Source organism: Aedes albopictus, chromosome 3 (assembly GCF_035046485.1).
Source record: "Aedes albopictus strain Foshan chromosome 3, AalbF5, whole genome shotgun sequence".
Taxonomy (NCBI): Eukaryota; Metazoa; Arthropoda; class Insecta; order Diptera; family Culicidae; genus Aedes; species Aedes albopictus.
This window is the reverse complement of record NC_085138.1, coordinates 441120740-441141610: the sequence shown is the minus strand read 5'-3', so window position 1 is coordinate 441141610 and position 20871 is coordinate 441120740. Positions and strand designations below refer to the sequence as shown.

General features: G+C 41.4%; 1 protein-coding gene across 2 annotated transcripts in view; it reads right to left on the bottom strand.

Moving 5' to 3' along the window:
* Positions 1-19231, bottom strand: part of LOC109407641 (phosphatidylinositol 4-phosphate 3-kinase C2 domain-containing subunit beta) — a 43575-nt gene extending 24344 nt beyond the window's left edge. Inside the window, exons 1-5 of one of the 2 annotated variants that reach the window (XM_019680794.3) lie at positions 19077-19231; positions 17909-18325; positions 3779-4644; positions 1784-2227; positions 1523-1714 (exon numbers count right to left, since the gene is read on the bottom strand). In XM_019680794.3, the coding sequence (XP_019536339.3) occupies positions 1523-1714; positions 1784-2227; positions 3779-4644; positions 17909-18315 (1909 nt within the window). In that variant the 5' untranslated portion in view covers positions 18316-18325; positions 19077-19231. The other variant, XM_029876015.2, reaches the window with a different exon arrangement.
* Between the last annotated feature and the right edge of the window lie 1640 nt (positions 19232-20871).

Sequence of the window (20871 nt, the reverse complement as noted above, 5' to 3'; positions counted from 1 at the left end):
TCGCCTGCGCAGCTTGCTCCTGTCAGGGTCTTTACAGTCCCATGATTTGTATTCTGGTTCCAGGCACCCGAATCAAACTTGGGGTGATTCATGCAAGGTCGGTTGGCATACTGACTAGCTCACCTTCAGCTTTCCTACTTTAACGGACTTATTTGCGTCCGCTACATTCCACCAAGGCAATCTGTGTCCCTGCCGGGCTTTCCATAGCCAAACGGCTGCGGTGGTCACCTACCTGCACCTCGCACTGTAGCCACAGTTTCGTGACGTTCTTTTCCGCTTCGTTGATCTCGCCTAGGTTCTTCACCTTCAGAGTCGCCTCCGCTGTAAGAGCCCACCTAGAACCCTTCGCCAAGGACCTCTTACGCCAGACTTTTGTAGGCGGAGCTCTTGCGATCCTTGTCGCGTTTAAGCACTAGGATCATTTCACCCATACGAATACGTCTAATACTGCGCATGTCGGCTCCCCAGATCCACGAGCTTGGCATCGCTTCGCATCGCCTTCAAGACGTCCAAGGTCTTGATGACGAGCACGTCGCCTTTCTCGTGCTTGGCACCTACTCTTTTACGCCTTCTTGGTTTGATGTTCCTGATGCATATTTTTTTCTTATTCCTCTTCCGCTTAACTCCCTACGGTCGCAACCCTCTGTTCCCTTCCATTAGGGACGGACCAGCCTTTTCAGGCCCACCCTTCCCAGCTTTCCAGGACGCCTGGCTAGGATTCGACTTGCCGGCTTTATTACCGTTCGGGGTTAGTATTTTCCTAGCCTTGCGGACACCGCCAGACAGCTCCTCACCTGACAGCTGCATCACCCGCTTCTGCGAATGCTTATCACAAGCAGTTGCATCCGCCACAGCTTTTGCTAAAGCGAATGCCTGGATAGACTTCGTAATCTTTATTTCCGCCGGTTCCGCCACTGCCGCAGTTTTCACGAGTCTCACATGATTCTGCTTGGCATCATCCATCAACTTACGAAATCGCAGCAGGGCCGTTTGCAGGTCCTTACTTTTGTTGGACTTCACGGACGCGAAGTCGATGATCTTACCAATCTGCTGCTCAGCCACCTCTATCGCGGACAGCACGTATCTTGTTGGTTTGTTTTGAATTGATTTCATAGTTAATCCCACGAGTTGCATGGATTGGATACCTTTCCTATTCTTAGCCGGCAATCACGCGGTGACTTCGTATGTGACCTCTCGCGTTACAAAAGTGCATACCTAATTGAAAGATCAATAAAAGCTGTTTCGACCATGTTATTTGCGAGAAAATAAATACTCGTAGTGCTAAACTAAAGCTTTCGGTGTAATGGCGTTTGAGGTAAGGGAACGTTCAAAAATTACGTCCAACATTTTGGGGAGGGGGGGGGGTCTACAAAAGTGTGACACTACGTGTATTAGTTATAGGGAAAATGCGTGACAGAGGGGGGAGGGGGGGTCTAGAGCTCCCAAAAATTGATGGACGTAATATTTGAATCTTCCCTAATGGCATATACATATTATGTCAATACATTTCAACAATACTTACTATCACATGTGAATGGAATTGGAGGTCCATAGCCATCGATTTGACCTTTGTTCTTACTATCGAACGAAGCAAAGCAGTCCAACGATGGATGAACCAAAAGTTTAATACTGGTTCCGTCGGGGTAGTGATTGTTGAACTCAGAGGCCACAACGTGACCCACGTTGGTCTTCAAATCGTCATATCGGAATTGTGCTGTAAAGAAAAATGCAACAAAGTGAGATCTTCTGGTTCCATTTTCAAAGCTAAAAACACCCCCCTTACCTCTCATCTGTTTCACCATATTGTAGAATGCAATCAGCTCCTTGTCGTAGCTCTTTCGGACCACCACATTCTCGTACAGCTTAGTCGGTACCGAGCGTCGTTGCGAACCGGGCGTCTGCATGACTTCATAGTTGCTGCTGGAGGTGGTGGGGCCTCGATGTCCCGCAGCCCCACCACCGCCACCGATCATCGGATGATACAGGTCGCTGTTTCTCGGTGGCAACGGAGGAGGTTCACCCTCTTGGAACTCCGGCTCTCCAAAGCCATAGGCACTGGAGACGTTCCACCCGATTGGTGGGGGCCCAGAACCGCTGCTGTTGGGCGACAGGGGTGTCTTATCCGATCGATTGACCGCCTCGTACACCGGATCGGAGTACTGCGTGCCTCCGCTGTAGATGTAATCGAACGGGTCGTAATCTTCGTAGTATGTAGAAGCTGTATCATCTGCGCGGATCCGAATAATCCGCATTCAGGAAAAAAGAAGAACAAAAGAAAAGAAAATACGGATGAGAAACACTGTTCCTATATTTTCCAGTTTGGGTCGAACGGAAGATGGCATCAACTCGAAACTCACTCAAAGTTCACACATACTGGAAAATATATTCAACTGAAAGCGTGCTGTCTCTTAACCAACTACTTACGGCTAGGAAAACTCTTCAGACAATCAGACATGTATCATCAGTAGATGCCCTCAAATCAAGTGTACTTTCTCAGGCTGCCCCCAAAACAAACACCTGAATTCGCTTGGTTCCGTAAGGCACTTCAACAATCAGCATTGATTGCCATTTTTATTGATTCTATCATTGTCGACTGTGTACATTCAAATAGTTACAGAGCGAAATACGATAACTATAGAACTAACTTTATCGAAACTCATCGAGACTGATGCACACTAGTCAATACAAACTCAGTTAGGTATCTAGTCAATGCAATGGGGCGTCATTATTCGATAACCGATTTGAGCGAGGAATTGATAACATGAAATACTGATAAAGCAATATTCTACTTGATGATAACAAATTGTTCGCAGGCTGATAAGCAGTTTGAGGTATGCGTAACTATCAAGCTTAGGGTAAGTTTGGACAATCTATTGTATGAAATTTCGGCGGAAATCTTTATCGTGGTGTCGCATTTCGTGGAATGCGACCAAAGTTAAAATAGCCTTGAGGATGTATGAAAGTCATTCTAAGAACTGGACTGTCCGACTTCCTTATGTGAACTTTCAAGTTCCGAAATTACTTAAAAATGAAGCTGCTTAGAAAGCTGAAGAGCAACCTCCAGCAAGCTGCTTAGCTTATAAAGTACCCTCTTATCTAAACTTTTGGTTACTTGGGTAATGTAACCAAATGGAACCATTTTAATTCATCTGAAAAATATGTTATACAAACGGAATGGGCAGACTAAAATTGATTGTGTGTTTCCACCACAATTTTCTAAAAAGTAGGATGATTTACTTTTTAGAAAATTGTGGTGGAAACACACAATCAATTTTAGCGAAGCAGTATAAAAGAAACGTTATAATAATCTCCCAGGAGTTAATACGAAGCTTACAAAAATTCGATTCGAAATTTTTCCAGGAAGTTCTGCAGAGTTTTTTTAGATTGAACTTTTCAAATTCACTCTGTTAAGGAACTCTGGACTATGTACATAAAATTAAAAAAAAAAATGGACATTCCTAGACAAGACATTATTCTTTGAGCCACTTGTTATTCTGCAGAATTGACGCAATTTGTTTAAAAAATATAGCTGAACCATTATCTCACAATCACGGTCCCGCAAACTGCTTATCGACCACCTTTTCCTTTAGCATATTCAAAACATTCTTCGAAACTAAACGAATAATATTGCCTTTTTACTGTTCTCTGGTGTTTAAAAAAATTGGCCTTTATCTTACATCTAGAGATACTTTCACACAAACATATATAATATGTGCAAACACAACTGTGCAATCATTTCTGGTAAGCTACCAAAGCTTCCTAGCGTGTGTTGTTTTACCTTTGTCGTCTTCGCTTCCATCGCCGCCGGAATTGGTTCGATTGCCACAGAGCAACGGATCGAACGCCTCCAACACCGACACCCGCGAGTTATCCTCGAATCCTCCGAAATCGATCAGATTGTCTCCGCCGCCACCTCTTCCCAGCTTGGTGGGATCACTTTTTGGTCGCAGGACGACTTCCCCATTGCTGCTGCTGTTGCTGTTGTTGCTAGGATTGTGATTGCTGTTGGCTGTCCGGCTATTGGAGGTCGGATTGGAACCGAGGGAATTTCGAGCAAAAGGGTTCGAGCCGGACGGGCCTGGAATGGCCGGAGGGAACGGCTGTTGCGGTTGGGAGGCAGATCGGGTGTTGAGGGTTAGTTTGGGATTGACGGGTTTCGGTACGTGGACCAGGGCCGAGTCCGGATTTGCCACGGAGACCGAGGTAGAGGTGGAATAGATTGGGGGTTGTGGAATGAAACCTGCGGCAGGAGCCGTGGCGGATGCCATGGGTTGTGGAATGAAGTTAGTAGGAGCGGAGGCAGGATGAACCTGCTGCTGGAGAGGAAAAGTGTTCGGAGGAGCTTGAGGATAGTTGACCGGCGGATATTGCGGTTGAGCAATGAAACCAGTTGGCGGTGGTCCTGCTGGCATGGCTCCATACACCGGCATATTGTACAAGCGATTCAACTCATCGGGAGTCAACGGTTTAGGTTTGGCCGTTTGTTGATTGTATGGAACGAGTTGCATTGCAGCAGGGTTGTAGTTCTGTACGACCTGCTGCTGAAGATACGCCGGCGAGTATGCTCCGTAAGATGGGGCTGATGACATGCTTAAACTGCGTTGCGTTTTGAAGGCTTGCTCGTAGGGGTTCTGAGTGTTCAATCTAGAATGTTGATCAGCGATTATAGACAAAATACGTAATAACGAGGAAACAGGCTTGACCTATGTAACATTGAAGTTGTGAAAATTCTGATCTTTGAAAGTTTAACTTGATCTCATTTCGAACGCGAAAAGCTGATTTTTCAATCATACCTGAACAGTTCTGGTCTTAGCCCAGTGTTGGCAATGGCCAGTGGTTAAGCAGTGTGTCTACTCGGACACGAAAATAAAATTCCTTGAAACCTATTTTTTGCAAGGACTTTGTAAATTTCTGAAAATATTCTTTTCAGACCTACTCGTACAAAACTCCAATTTTCTAGAGGATAGAAAAAAAGAGGCTTTGTAGGATTCAGGAGATTTTTAAGGATTTTACTAGAGGAATTTTTGCCCACACTTCTGAAAGAATTATCGGTGTAATTTCTGTCAAAAATTGTGTAGTAAACGGGGGAAACGAACTTGCTATTTGTTAGTCATTGTAATACCTTGTGTTGTTACAGTATATGTTGAATAGTTCATAACAGCTTGTGATACCCAAGTAACTACTTCTTCTGTTAGGAAATTTTACAATTCGTTCAGAAAGAAAGGATGCTCTCCATAGGCTCTGCCGAAAACCCAGATGTGTTCCTGCAGAATTCTGTCAGCAATCTAGGGATTTGGGAAGAAGATTCCCTGAGTAATACTTCCAGAAAGTCTTACACAAACTTGTTCACGTAAAACTGTAAAAAAAATCAGAGAACTGCTGAGAATTTTTTAAACTTGAAACTCTACCTGCAATTCGATCTGAATTCCAATATAGTTTTCATTTGAGTTATCACTCTTCCGCAGTTTTACCCTAAATTTTACAAACATTCAGTTCCGAAGAGTCTTTTCTACTAGTTCTATTAGAAATGTTGTTAGATATCTCTCCACGAATTTCTGATAGACTTCTCCCAAACATTATTCTAGGACAGAAAGCCACAAAGCATATAATTAGATTTTTTTCAGATACTGCTCAAATTTGTGGATTGTTAATAATCCATCAAAAATTCTTCACAAATATTGCTGACTGCACCCCAAATTGGACTGACACAATAGTGTGCACAGACCTTCAAAGTGTGATTGCAGCGCAGGGATACGTCGGATCGAATTGAGGTCTTCGGTGCACTTATTTCTTGTAAATGGAGGAATAAGTGCACCGAAGACGTCGAGACGATCCGAGGCAAATGTGCACTTTTATCACACTTTTTAGGCGTATCAAAAAAAGTGTGATAGTCCAATTTGGGATGTAGTCAGCAATATCATCCTCTAGTTTCAAACTTGTGAAATTTTTTTAAAACTTCGGTCCTTTTTATACAACCGAAAGTCCGAAAGTTGCAAATTTTTAAGCTCCATTTTGTCCATCCATCCATCCATCTGCAACCATAAACAGAGCAGTCTATCTATAAATTTCACTATTTGCTTCAATCTTCCTTCTGATCAAGTTGCACACGAAAATCGGTCATGTGTCGAGTTGTGCACCAGCTACGTTGCCATTGGAACTTCGCATACCACTTTTCTACCGTTTAAGTGAACTCATTGCCTGTCATTGCATGAACATCTTTTGGCATTCCTAGAGCAGTTTCTTCTGGGGATTTTCGCAGATATTATCCCAGAAGTTGCGCTGGAAAACTCAAATTCAGTTCCAGTGGGTATTCCTTTGTAGCTCCTAGTAATCTAGTGCAATTTCTACAGAACTATTTCAAAATCAACCAGATCCCGTTTTTTTGTAATCCTCCGGGAATTCCTCCATTGATGCTGGAACGTGGATTGAACTTTTTAAAGGAATTCAATTTAGGGTTTACTTAGAAAGATCGTCTTGAAATTCCTCCAGAAGTTCCTTCTGAGATTCACCCTGATATTCGGAAATTGCTCCAGAAGTTCCTCCGAGTTTTTCTTCAAGACTTCTTCCAAGATTTTTTCAAGAATTTCTCCTGAGATTCCTCCAGGAATTCTTTCTGGGGTTCCTCTAGAAGTTCTTCCTGGGACTTCCCCAAAAGTTTTTCTAGGATAACTTTTGGCATTTTTGCAAGAAATTTTTAGGGGATCGCGCACCTAAGAGTACAAAGCTGAAAAAATCCAAATACTTCTATGATTCATCCAAAAATGTGTGAGATTCCTCCAAAAGTTCTTTCTGGCATGAACATGAAGATGGGTTTACTACATTAAAATATAAGCGAGCACCTTTCTTCAGCCTATGCCTCAATGTTCTTCATCCTTGTTTTTTTTCTTGCAGGGGAAATATTAAAAGTTTGGTTTAATTTAATTTAATAGTCCAGATTATCTAAAAATTAAATACTCTTTAAAAACTATACAAAAATATTCCCAAAAATGGAGTAAACATCCAATAAGATGTCTGAGAGCTGTTCCTGGTTTTTTTTACGAGAGTTCCTTTCAGGATTTCCGCAGTTTTTCACGAAATTTCTGTTGGAGAACCTCCCAATATTTCTTCCAGAGGTGTTCCGATATGCTTCCAGAATTTCTCTCTGGAGTCTTCCTGAAGATCCATCTAAAATTATTCAAAGTTCTTTCACGAATTTCACTTAGCCGATTTCCGGGATACCTTTCCAACAGTTTATCTCTGGATTTTTACCGATAGTTTCGTTTTTTTTCTTTCGGATTTCCTCGCGGGATTTCATCCGTAGCTGCTCCCAGGATTCCATGAGGATTTCAGTTCCTTCTTGGGTGTACATTATATTATCTTTTGGGATTACTCTTAGAGCTTTTTTTCCGAGATGTCGCATTTTTCTGCTTTCTTTCTGAACTTCCTGTCAAGATTTCTTCTTTGCGGAGTTTCTCGCAACATTCAACTTAATTCCTTCGGATATTCCTCCGCGAATTTCTTATAAGGAATCACGTAATTTATCCCAGGAGACATTCTGAAGAAAATCTGTGGAAAAATCTCTGCAAGAGCTCTGGGATAACTATTGAAAAAAATCTGAAGGAGTACCCAGAATCTCAGGGCAATTTCCGATAAAGATTCCAAGATTTCTGGAAATAATCCGAAGAAAATCTGTAAAAAAATAATCTCAGGTGGATCACTGCAAGAAATTCGGTACACCAACTAGAAAAAGCCTGGCGCTGAAAGAAATCACAACAAGAATTCAAAGAGAAATATCAGCAATAGTTCCAGTAGAAATCCCAAAAAGTATCCCAGAAAAAGGAATCTTAGGAGAACGTGTATGCTAAATTCAGAAAAACTCTTAGACATCCCAGGACCAACAACGGAAAGAATCTTCTGAGAGAAGTTCCAGGAGAAACTTCGAGCAAAATCTCCTGTAGAAAACCAGGAAGGAACTCTAAAAGAAAGCTCACAGAAATTGCTTGATAAAATTACAGGAACAACTTCGGAAGAAACTCCTGCAGAAAATTCGCAAAAAAACTCCTTAAGAAATCCCAGGAATAACTTCTGAAGCAACTCTGAGCCAAATTCTGAGAAGAACTTCTGTGGAAGTCCCAAGAGGAACACCGGAAGGAACCTGACGGAATTTATGGAAAAATCCTTGTAGCGGAATTTCTAGATGGATTTTAACTTTCAGGTTCATTCACGCCCATGTGGAATTTGCAGCATCTTGTCGGAAGCGTCGGCTTATCGGAATCAGCTGCTAGGTCTAGAAGCCCTCCTTGTGTTTCACGATTATACAGATTCCTTCTTGATTTAATTTGCTTTGTATATAATCGTTCAGAGAAATTTTCCACGCCTTCACGGAACCACAAGCTATCAGTAAGCACCTGCAGCATTACGGGAAATATATCTGTTGTGGCAGTTATGTCGGAAAGAAGAAAATGTCGGAAAGAAGAAAACACTACATACTCGAAAACTTTTCCGATAATCATATTGAACTACCTACCAACAATTAAGTAATCTTCATTGACTCTTCTTTTGAGTAGATCTACAAATAGTAAAGCTCGCTACTTTTTGTTCATACGACCCAACGTTTTATTTTTTTTTTTAGTAAAATTTGAGAGTACCTATTCCAGGTTTATCCCTATTCAATTAAATTCTCTGAGGATTCCCGGTTTTCCCAGCAGGGTGTCTACTCAATTATGAAAATGAAATTCCCTGATATTTCCAGGATTTTTCCAGGTTTTTTAAAATATTTCCAGGTTTAACAAATCGACTAAACTAAACATGTTTTCAGATTTCTAGAAATACGTGGAAACGCCACTTTTTTGGAAATTTCTAGTTCCAACCTGGGACGTTCCAACTATATTATAATTATAATTATAAATGACATTTAAGGAGAACATTCCACCAGCATTTAAGACGGAAGCACGAGATGATTTTCTGATGGAATTCTTAATACAATCCTGGCGATACTTTAGAAGAATTTTCTGCATAATTTGTTGAAAATTTTGTTCATGAATTTATGAAGGAATTTAACAAGGAAAACAACAAGAAATTACACTATATTTTTTATAAAAGGTAAGCTTGGCCGTTCCAGCAGAAATTTTTTCGAGTAGTTCCTGCGCAAACTTTCTTTAATATTGTCGGACATTTTAAAAATTGCAGCTAACGCTATTAAACTAATCCTCAAAGCAACCTTTCACGCATAGCTTCAGTTATTGCGCACGAAGACCTTCATTTTTTTCACAAAAGAATCGCTCAAGTATGTATTTTTCAGGCATTTCGCTAGATTCTTCTCTCCAGTGATTCCTCCTTTTATAGAAATTGCTAGCAACAATGTTAGATATATTTATAGGACTTCAGTCAGAAAATCCTTTCAGAGTTTCAAAAGAATTGACTTCAAATAATACTGCCAGTTACACTTGAAAATTTTAAAAATGTCCACATAAATTCAACTAGAGGAATTTCTTAATTCCTTCAGAATATTTTAATTATTTTCTCCACAACATATTTGAACGATTACTTTACGTCAAAACATCGTTTTATCAAAAGTATACGAACAAACATTGTAACATTGTTACAGATGGACTACTTTCAAAATTAATAGAAAAAAAAAATGTAATTCGATAGCTCTGGTTGTCAATAGTTTCACTTTTGGAACAAGTAAATTACAATTAAAATATAGGGGAGACTGAGGAGACTTGATCCCTGGGGAGACTTGTTCCCCCCACATTTTCTCGGAATCAAAAACAGTTTTCTTCTAGCATATTTTTTCCAAAACAACATCTGGACAGACGACAATGATTTGGCTACAATTGATTTTAATTGAGTATTGCATTATTTTTTTAATGGCTGATGGTTAGTTTTCAGTCCTTCAGAAATCTTTTAGGCGATTCTGAAAAATCTCAATAACTTTGTGAAAATTGAATCAAATCGTGTCAAAATTTCACAGCACGTAGTATAAATAAAATACTATCAAACGTATTTATCCAAATAAGGCTGTTATATAAATATTTCAATTAATGTAGCTTAGTGTATACAACAGTGACATGGGGAGACTTGATCCCTCGAGGATTACACACACATTATACATGTGAAAAATAAAATTCTATTTGGAAGCCTCTATTTACTCGGAATTCTAGTATATTCAATGATAAAATGTGTCAGATAAATATTATTTTATTACAAACCATTATAAGGGGGATCAAGTCTCCCCATTTTCAAGATACGGCATATCCTTAACAATTTGAAGAAATCTTATAATTTCAAATACACCGTATTCATGAAAAATGCAAGGAAACTTGAAAAGAAAATGAATAGGAAGCTTCTGGAGTTATTTTCCCTTTAAATTAACCATGTGCTCAAAAGGGGATCAATTGTGACCCATTTTTGAAAAATACATCATAAGACATGCCTCCATAAAAACACAGTTTTGAAAACTTTAACAATAATTTAAAGTCCTTCTGTTATGTATAAACTTGCAATAGATGTTTACCTGCGATTCTGTACGAAAAATGGATCTAGTTTTGTGTTTTTTCTTGAAGTTAAAGGCAAATTAAGAAAAAGGGATCAAGTCTCCCCAGTCTTCCCTACTAATGAGTTGGTAATCATCAAGGTAATCATGTTCCAAAACTAGTGCATTATGTACATCGAGAATAGTTTCTCTCGAGTTCGTTAATATATGTGGAGCTCAGAATCAACTATGGGAAAGAGAGAGTTGAATATTCTTTCAAAAAGAGACGAACCAGCCAAGGGCTGAAAACCTCTATAATAAAGTTAAATTAATTAATTCTTTCAAACATTGTTAAGAATCATTCATAAGTTGTTCTAAAAACGTTTCAGAAATGGTCAGAAAATTTTTAAAAAATGCTTCCAGAAGTCATCTAGTTAATTTCGCTAGAAATACTAACATCGAATCCGCCAGAAGTTCCAATTGATCAATAATATTCTGCAGGAGTTTTAGGAACTACGCACAAAATGTATCTTTAAGTTCCTTCAGGTATTTTCCAACATCTACAGGCGTTTGCGAATTTGTTAGGTAAACCTCAATAAATTTTGCAAGACAGTAATCTCATTCACATGGAAATAAAAAAAAATAGCTTATACAATTTATGTCACTGTGTGAAGAATTAGCATTAAGTTAAAATTCACAAATACAAAGAAATTAAAAAAAAATATGTCACTAAGCCAATACTTAACGCTGCAATATATTGAAAGTTTTGAGAATTCAAAATCCTAACAATAAAAGCATGTCGACTCAGTTTTCCGATATAGGTGAAACATAAAATTGGAGATTGCTGAGAAAAAAGTACAAGTTAGTTTCAACGTCAGATATTCATTACATCTGATAAATAATATTTAAGGAGCGGGTAGTTAATAGCGGCGCAGCCGAAATTTTTATTCCCTTTGATGCATTTCTAACTGAAAATTTTTATTAAAATGATAAACACAGAAAATCCCTGATTGTCACCAAAATTCCCTGAGAATTCCAGGATTTTTCCAGGTCGAGTAAAATTCCCTGATAATTCCAGGTTTTCCAGGTTTTTCCAGGTAGTAGACACCCTGCCCAGGTAGTAGACACCCTGATTTCAGAGAGTTTTTCCTGAGATTTCTACCAAATTTCTTCAGGAATTTTTCACGGGGTCTTTACAGGAGTATCTCCTAGGATTTTTTTTATCCAGAAGTCTTTCTGATTTGTTTCCATAGTTTCTCGTCGTTCGATTCCTGCCGAAGATCTTGCTTGAATCCTTCCAAAATTCATCCAAAGTTCGTTCAGGAACAGCTCTTAGTGGTTTTCCAGAATGACTTTTCAATAGTTCCTTCGGGAATGCTTGCGAGATTCCTGCAGAAGTTATTCCAAGATTTTTTTGGAGTTCCTTGCGGAATTCCACATGTAGTTTCTCAGGGATTTCTTTTAGAGGCGTTCAAAGTTCCTCCTGGAATTGCCCGAATAATTTGTCTCGTAATTAATTCTTTTTTCTCAGGATTTCTTCCTATGTTCATCTCGACATTTTTCCAATAGGTCTTCCCGAAACTATTTAAGATTTCACCTGGATAAGATTTAACTTTGATTTCTTTAGTTTGATATTTTTCCGAAAAGTTCTTGACAAGTAATTGCGTAGGCTATTGCAGGAGTTATTCCGGAGAAAACTCTTGGAAAATCCCTGTAAGTACTCCGGGAACAACTATTGAAGAAATCCCTAAAAATCCTGGGAAAATTTTCGGTAGGGATTTCGGGACGAACTATTTAGATAATCCCTAGAAAATCTGTAAAAAAATCTCAAGCGGATTATTGCAAGAAGTACTAGAAACAACTACGAGGAAAAGCCTGGAAAACCTTAAAAAAAAATCGTGGGAAGAACTACAGTCGACTTTTCTTGTCTCAATATTGAAGGGACCATCAGGATGTCCTATAGATCAAGATAGGGAGAGATCGAACTGCAGAAAACAATTGGTAATTAACACTAGATTGAAAAAAAAACTTGGGGGTGGAAGCTCAGGTAAAATATTATCTCCTGGGCGCCCATTAAAAACACCACCCCCGGCGAAGACTGGCGCTCGAGCCTAGCTATTTAGCACTGTAGTTGGAGGAAATGCCAATGCAGAACCCGCAGAACCCGTAGCTTCCGGGAAGGTAAGCCCAGCTCCCTGGGTTAGTGGGTTGGTGTCAGGCCCTGCGAGCCAGCCGTAAAAAAGACTAGCACCGGAAAATCAACAAGAGAAGAATGCGAACCGATACCAATGGCGACGACCACAGCGACGAAAAGGGACTTGCGATTGGAAGCTCGGTACGTGGAACTGCAGATCTCTCAACTTCATCGGGAGCACCCGCATACTCGCCGATATACTGAAGGACCGCGGGTTCGGAATCGTAGCGCTGCAGGAGGTGTGTTGGACAGGATCTATGGTGCGAACGTTTAGAGGTAATCATACCATCTACCAGAGTTGCGGCAACACACGTGAGCTGGGAACAGCTTTTATAGTGATGGGCGACATGCAGAGGCGCGTGATCGGTTGGTGGCCGATCGACGAAAGAATGTGCAGGTTGAGGATCAAGGGCCGATTCTTCAACATTAGCATAATAAACGTGCACAGCCCTCACTCCGGAAGCACTGATGATGACAAAGACGCATTTTACGCGCAGCTCGAACGCGAGTACGACCGCTGCCCAAACCACGACGTCAAGATCATCATAGGGGATCTAAACGCTCAGGTAGGCCAGGAGGAGGAATTCAGACCGACGATTGGAAAGTTCAGCGCCCACCAGCTGACGAACGAAAATGGCCTACGCCTCATCGATTTCGCCGCCTCCAAGAACATGGCCATTCGTAGCACCTTCTTCCAGCACAGCCTCCCGTATCGTTACACCTGGAGATCACCACAACAAACGGAATCGCAAATCGACCACGTTCTGATTGATGGACGGCACTTCTCCGACATTATCGACGTCAGGACCTATCGTGGCGCTAATATCGACTCCGATCACTACCTGGTGATGGTTAAACTGCGCCCAAAACTCTCCGTTATAAACAACGTACATTACCGGCGGCCGCCCCGGTACGATCTAGAGCGACTGAAGCAACCGGATGTCGCCACCGCATACGCGCAGAATCTCGAGGCAGCGTTGCCGGACGAGGGTGTGCTCGATGTGGCCCCTCTAGAGGACTGCTGGAGTACAGTGAAAGCAGCCATCAACAACGCAGCCGAGAGCACTATCGGGTACGTAGAACGGAGTCGACGAAACGATTGGTTCGACGAGGAGTGCAGAGCGGTTCTGGAGGAGAAGGATGCAGCGCGGGCGGTAATGCTGCAGCATGGAACCCGACAGAATGTGGAGCGATACAGACAGAAGCGAAAGCAGCAGACCCGTCTCTTCCGGGAGAAAAAGCGCCGCCTGGAAGAAGCGGAGTGCGAGGAAATGGAACTGCTGTGCCGTTCACAGGAAACACGCAAGTTCTACCAGAAGCTCAACGCATCCCGCAAAGGCTACGTGCCGCAAGCCGAAATATGCAGGGATAAGGAAGGGAGCCTCCTGACGGACAAACGTGAGGTAATCGAAAGGTGGAAGCAGCACTTCGACGAGCACCTGAATGGCGAAGAGAATGTAGGCACGGAGGACCAAGGCAGCGGAGGAAATGACTATGTTGGTGCAGCAGAGGACGGGAACGAACCAACTCCCACGCTGAGGGAAGTTAAGGATGCCATCCACCAGCTCAAAAACAACAAAGCGGCTGGTAAGGACGGTATCGCAGCAGAACTCATCAAGATGGGCCCGGAAAAGTTGGCCACCTGTCTGCACCAGTTAGTAGTCAAGATCTGGGAAACCGAACAGCTACCGGAGGAGTGGAAGGAAGGGATAATCTGTCCCATCCACAAGAAAGGCGACAAGTTAATGTGTGAGAACTTTCGAGCGATCACCGTTTTGAATGCCGCCTACAAAGTGCTATCCCAGATCATCTTCCGTCGTCTTTCACCTAAAGTAAATGAGTTCGTGGGAAGTTACCAAGCCGGTTTCATCGACGGCCGGTCGACAACGGACCAGATCTTCACCGTACGGCAAATCCTCCAGAAATGCCGTGAATACCAGGTCCCAACGCATCACCTGTTCATCGACTTCAAAGCGGCATACGACAGTATCGACCGCACAGAGCTATGGAAAATTATGGACGAGAACAGCTTTCCCGGGAAGCTGACTAGACTGATAAGAGCAACGATGGACGGTGTGCAGAACAGCGTAAGGATTTCGGGTGAGCTATCCAGTTCATTTGAATCTCGACGGGGACTACGACAAGGTGATGGACTTTCCTGCCTACTATTCAACATCGCCCTGGAAGATGTTATGCGACGAGCCGGGCTCAACAGCCGAGGTACGATCTTCACGAAATCCAGCCAATTTGTCTGTTTTGCGGATGACATGGATATTATAGCCAGAACATTTGGAACGGTGGCAGAACAGTATACCCGCCTGAAACGTGAAGCAGCAAAGGTCGGACTGGTGGTGAATGCGGCTAAGACAAAGTACATGCTGGTAGGTGGGACTGAGCGAGACAGGACAAGCCTTGGCAGCAATGTTACGATAGACGGGGATACTTTCGAGGTGGTAGAAGAATTCGTCTACCTCGGTTCCTTGCTAACGGCTGACAATAACGTGAGCCGTGAAATACGAAGGCGCATCATCAGTGGAAGTCGTGCCTACTATGGGCTCCAGAAGAAACTGCGGTCAAAAAAGATTCACCCCCGCACCAAATGTACCATGTACAAGACGTTAATAAGACCGGTGGTTCTCTACGGACACGAGACATGGACGATGCTCGAGGAGGACCTGCAAGCACTCGGAGTTTTCGAGCGACGGGTGCTAAGAACGATCTTCGGCGGTGTGCAGGAGAACGGTGTGTGGCGGAGAAGGATGAACCACGAGCTCGCTGCACTTTACGGCGAACACAGTATCCAGAAAGTGGCCAAAGCTGGAAGGATACGGTGGGCAGGGCATGTTGCAAGAATGCCGGACAACAACCCTGCAAAGTTGGTGTTTGCTAACCATCCGGTTGGTACAAGAAGGCGTGGAGCGCAGAGAGCACGATGGGCGGACCAGGTGGAGCGTGATCTGGCGAGTGTTGGGCGTGACCGAGGATGGAGAGCTGCAGCTGCAAATCGAGTATTATGGCGGCAAATTGTTGATTCAGTATTATCATGAATTTGATGTGAACTAAATAAATGAAATGAATGAAAAAAAACCTCCGTAAATAGGAAAAACAGACAACAAACAGATGTCACTTTACTATCCCAAATTGTTTTGCACCTAGACTACGAGGTCCCCAATGTCATTTACCTGTAAAAATGGGTATAGCGACATATAGAGAGAAAATCTAGAACAAAAACCGATCGAGATAAGGAGATATCGATATATAGAGTGGAAAAATGTATGCAGATCGAAGGGACCGACCAAACCATCGAGATAGGAATTATCTATCGAGATGTAGAACTTCGAGACATGGAGAGTCGACTGTATATGAAAAATATCAGCAAAAGCTGTTTCAAAAGAAATTCCCGGAAAATGTTGGGAGAAAGTCCACAATAAATCCTGAAAAGCTCTGAGAGACATCCCGTAAGGAACAGCTTCGAGAGAAACTCCGTGTGAAATCTCAAGTGAAACATTTAACAAATATATCGGGAAAAGCTATAGAAGACAACTGACGGCATTTTTTTAAGTGAATTATAGGAGAAACTTCTGAAGTCATGCAGGGAACAATGGAAGAAATCCAGAGAGGGAAACGTAAAGAAAATTCATTTAAAAAAAACTGCTGAAGAAAACCTAGGAGGAGCTCCAGTAGAAATCACAGGAATAACTTTTGTACAAACTCTAGGAGAAATTCTACAACATCTGAAAAATATTCTGAGAGACATTTTTGTAAAGATTCCGGTATAAATCATACGGGAAATTCCACAAAAAACCTTTGGATAAGATGCAGGAAAACCCCGAGTGAGATTCCGGGCATAATACGAATATAACTTTAGAAAGAAATTCAGAACCCCCGTGAAAAACTTAAGGAAAAATCGTTCGAAATTCATAAATCCTGGAAGATTCTTAAGGAGGAATCCTTGAAAGAATTGTTCGAATCTTGGAAAAAAAATCTAGTAGGAATCCAGAAAAACTTTCGGGAGGATTTCAGGGAATACTAAGCAAAATACCGTGAAAAAATATGAAAGGAATCTTATGAGAAATCCTGCAAGGCATTTCAAATGAATCCTAAAAGAGTTCTAAAAAGAAACCCTGATGAAATTCATAAAAAAATATTTGAGGGGGAATTTTTAGATGGTTTTTAACCGATAGTATAAGAAACCCTGTATGCAGGTATCAGACAAGAAAAAACTTCAAGCATTCTACAAAGAATACCGTAAGAATTCCTCCAGGAACTGTTACAAATGTTAACATTGATCTGTCCACTAGAAGTATTGCTTTATTGTCTATCGGTTTCGTCAGATTTACCAATTACTGGTTTCTGATTTGTAGTAGTAGGTTTGGCAAGATTATTTCCACTTATTTATAAATTCCGTTAAAAAGATAGCCAGATATTCCCTGAAGGATTTATCCATCAGAAGTTTCTGTAAGTACTACAAGTTTTTTTTTTCAAGTGTCTGAAATTTTCTCCAAGAAATCGCTCAGGATTCCAAAACATTTCAGCTTATTCACTATATACCTAAAGATTTTATAAAGTTTTGTTAGTAATTTTTCCAAAGCACTCCATGAATTTGAACTTCTTCGAGGAATGCAAGCAATGTTTCTCTCACTTTCACTAGATTTCCTTAAGGAAATTCATGTTGGTAATGAATCTATTTCCAACTTATTGGCTCAATAAATATTGAAATAACCTAATAAAATGATTACTATCAAAAACTCCGATTGACTCAACAATTTCTTAATTCTTTGAAATTTTCAGGTTGTTTTTGTCATATTTGTACAACAAGGTGCAAGGTCTGCTTCTCAGCTACGAGCACTTCGGCAGTTTTTAACTTAGAGCTTCCTCTGCCAATGACCGTTTTGAATGTCGTGTGGCAGGCACGAACATACTCTATGCCCAAGAAAGTCAAAAACAACTTGTGTCAAGTATTTTGTAATGGAAATACAATTTCCATTACAAATAGCTCCTGAACTGACTGAAAAGCGAACCCCCAGCATGGTCATGCTGGAAACCCACGCCTTTACAGCTTATAGTCACAGCTGAGCCCTGAAGAATTCGTCTAAGAATAGTCTAAGTCTAAGAAATTTCTCAAAAGTCTCAATAAGTGAAACTTTTTTGAAAAGCTCTTTAGACAATTGTTGGAAATGAGATTCTTAATACGAAAAATCCAAAAACCAATGTTTCCATAACTTCAGTCTAGGCCAACGCTGCGAACAAAACCTTACCGATGCATCTGATCAACAAGTTCCTTCAGATTGTTGTGCGCCTCATCTTGAGGATTCGGAGGCGCTGGAGGAGCATTGAACGATATCAGATCTGCCTCATCCTTTCCCTTCGGCAGATGACTGTTGTGTGGGTCATTTCGCGAACCAGCCGGCAAATTAACGGTATTTGCATTTCTGGAGGCATCAACTGCCCCAGGTGGTAATCCTTGGTGAAGCTTTGCTCGTCTCTCCAGGTAGGTCTTATACTCTGCTAGAGTACGGGTATCAGACTTATTCAACGATTCGGGCTGCGAATAACGCTGCTGACGAATCTTTTCCAGCTCGAACGTTTCCAAGCTCAGAGCTTTCGCTTTCTCCAACTCTGCCAGGAACTGCTTCTCCATCTCCACCTCGTTTCGGCTAGCCATGTTTCATCAGCTAAAATAGAAGAATAAAGTTCAAAATATCTGAGCTCGGCTCAATACTTCAGCATCGATTAGTAACGATCAGTGACGTCATTATTCACGCTCTCTTCTCAGGAATACGTATGAATCGAAATGTAAACAAATCCGTTGCCATTCACAAGTCCCTCCATATCTCGAGTAGCCCTCGAAGAGTTGAATTTCTTCACGTTCTAAATATAAACAAATCCGATTTATGAGCCTCAATTGAATCCAATCTAGCAGTGGCCACTCCTTCCCATTCGAACTCAACTCGCACCGAAGTCTTGTCCTCCGTGTTCGGCGATGATTTTCTGCGTATTTCGTTTTCTTCCTACCTCCTTCCACGCGCAATAAATAAAAAATGCAATCGTCTCCGCTTCCGCCTCTCGGTTCCCATTTGTTCCGTTCGCGTACGGTTTGCGCACCTACTTCTTATCTTCTTCCGCGCGAGTACGCGAGACGGTGCGAGAAAACCGCATCATTACTTGCGCGAGCCGACGGCGACGACGGTGCTGGCTGGAGCGACGTAAGACGCACCACCACTACCCAGTCCCAGTCCCGCAACACCAGTCCGAGAACGCCGGACGGACGCAGACAGAAGACGAAAAACTTCCAACTTTGCAACCCTCTTGCTGCTGCTGCTGCTGATGCAAAAGGGCGCAGCGACCTGCTTCGAATGTGTCGAAATTGTGCGCCGGAAAACACCACCACCACTTTGAAAACACTTGCATTCCGTGCGGAATTACCTGATTTTTCACTTTTCGGTAGTTTTGGGCACAGTTTTCACGTATTTTCCACGAAAAACACCATTTTTTGGGAAAACTTTTTGCAGTTGCAACTTTTTTCTTCTCTTGTTTTTCAGCTGTCACGACTCACGACCAGTGTAGCCAGATGGGCTGAAGCCAAAGTCATTTTTGAAAACGATGCAAAAATTTCAAGCGTAACTTTTCAATCCGACGTAACCCGCCAAATGATATTGCTTTTTTTTAACTGAAAACTTTCGTTGCTTTGCTGGATTGCATGACGTTTTCTTCCAGCGAATGCTTGCGCGAAACAGCAAATAGTTAAATTTCATTCAAACACAACAAAAAAAACGTCAACAATAGCCTAAAACACATGCATTATCTGCGAAATGGTCTATTTGCATGACAACAAATCAACCCGCAGATTATAATTTTGTGACGATGATTTTAATCACACTTTGTTCCAAGTGATACATCTGTTTGTCTATGGGGAAACGTTTGCCTATGATAAAATCCAAATTTTCGGTTTAATAAGGCCACAGGGTCAAATATTTGACAAAAAAGAACTCAAGAATTAACATCAGCTTGACACTAATGAAAATTCGATCAACTTAAGTTAAACAAGATGTTTGAGCATTGGTTTCTCTTTGGAATATTGACGGTTTCCCCCCTTATCGAACGCGACGATTTGAATCCGTCGCGGATGAAACCGTCGCCAGAGTCGTCGCAGCCAATCAGCAGGCGGGAGTCTGACGTTTCTCCGATCTCACTAACACGAACAGCAGCAGAGGTGGTGCTTGATTCGTTGCGATGATTCAGAGATCCCGATTGGAAGTTGGCAGCGCGTTTTGTTATGAAAGCAACTTACAATATTGATCACAGTACGCAGATGTGGAGAAATGACAGTCAGCGTAGAACAAGGCGTAGAAAGTTTCTCTCCGAAATCGGTCAAGAATGTTTCTTTCTCGGTTTCTTTTGAGCGATTCTTTTACGAAAATGCGAGTGTCGCCCCCCTCGAAGTGGAGGTCAAAGTTTAATTTACTCATTAATGCACATTCATTATTAACCAGGCCCCTGACACGGCCTATATCAATGCATTGGAATCATGGTAGACAGGATGTCCTGGGCGCTAATAAATAGTGCCCACTGGCAAATGCGAAAACATCAACAATTTTTTGTTTAACGTTTATTTTGATTTGTTGATCAGTTATTGGAATCATTTTTTCCACCGCTTATGATCACAAAACACTTCAAACTCGCTTTAATAATCATGTACGGTAATACCCCAGACAGACATGTGATACGAGTGTGATTCCTGTACAACGGTACGCAGTGCCAAGAAAATTTCAACAAGACTGACTTGAACTGAGAGAATTTTCAGTATGGCACTCATTTCAAGCGCAATTGTACAGTGATTCTTGTATCACATGTGTGTCATAAGTATAAGAGGAGCATGCGATTCCCGGATAAAAAATTACCATTCATTACATGGTAAATATTATTAACATATGACTGGTTTTATTGTTCACAATAAAACACATAGTAGATATATTGTTACTTTTTACAATAAAAATCAAGCCCATATAGTTCGTACAATAAGTGAACATTAGCTTTATTAGTGATTAATTAATTCGATTGTTTTTCAATAGTTCTATAATAATTTAAAATTACTAAGTAAAAATTGATTTAAGTTGTTTTTAAATAGTTGCAAAAGTGCCTGCAAAGTTCTCATGGACTTTTTATTAAAAAAGTGTTTATTTCTCAATTACACTTGAAAACAATTCGTAACATATAAATA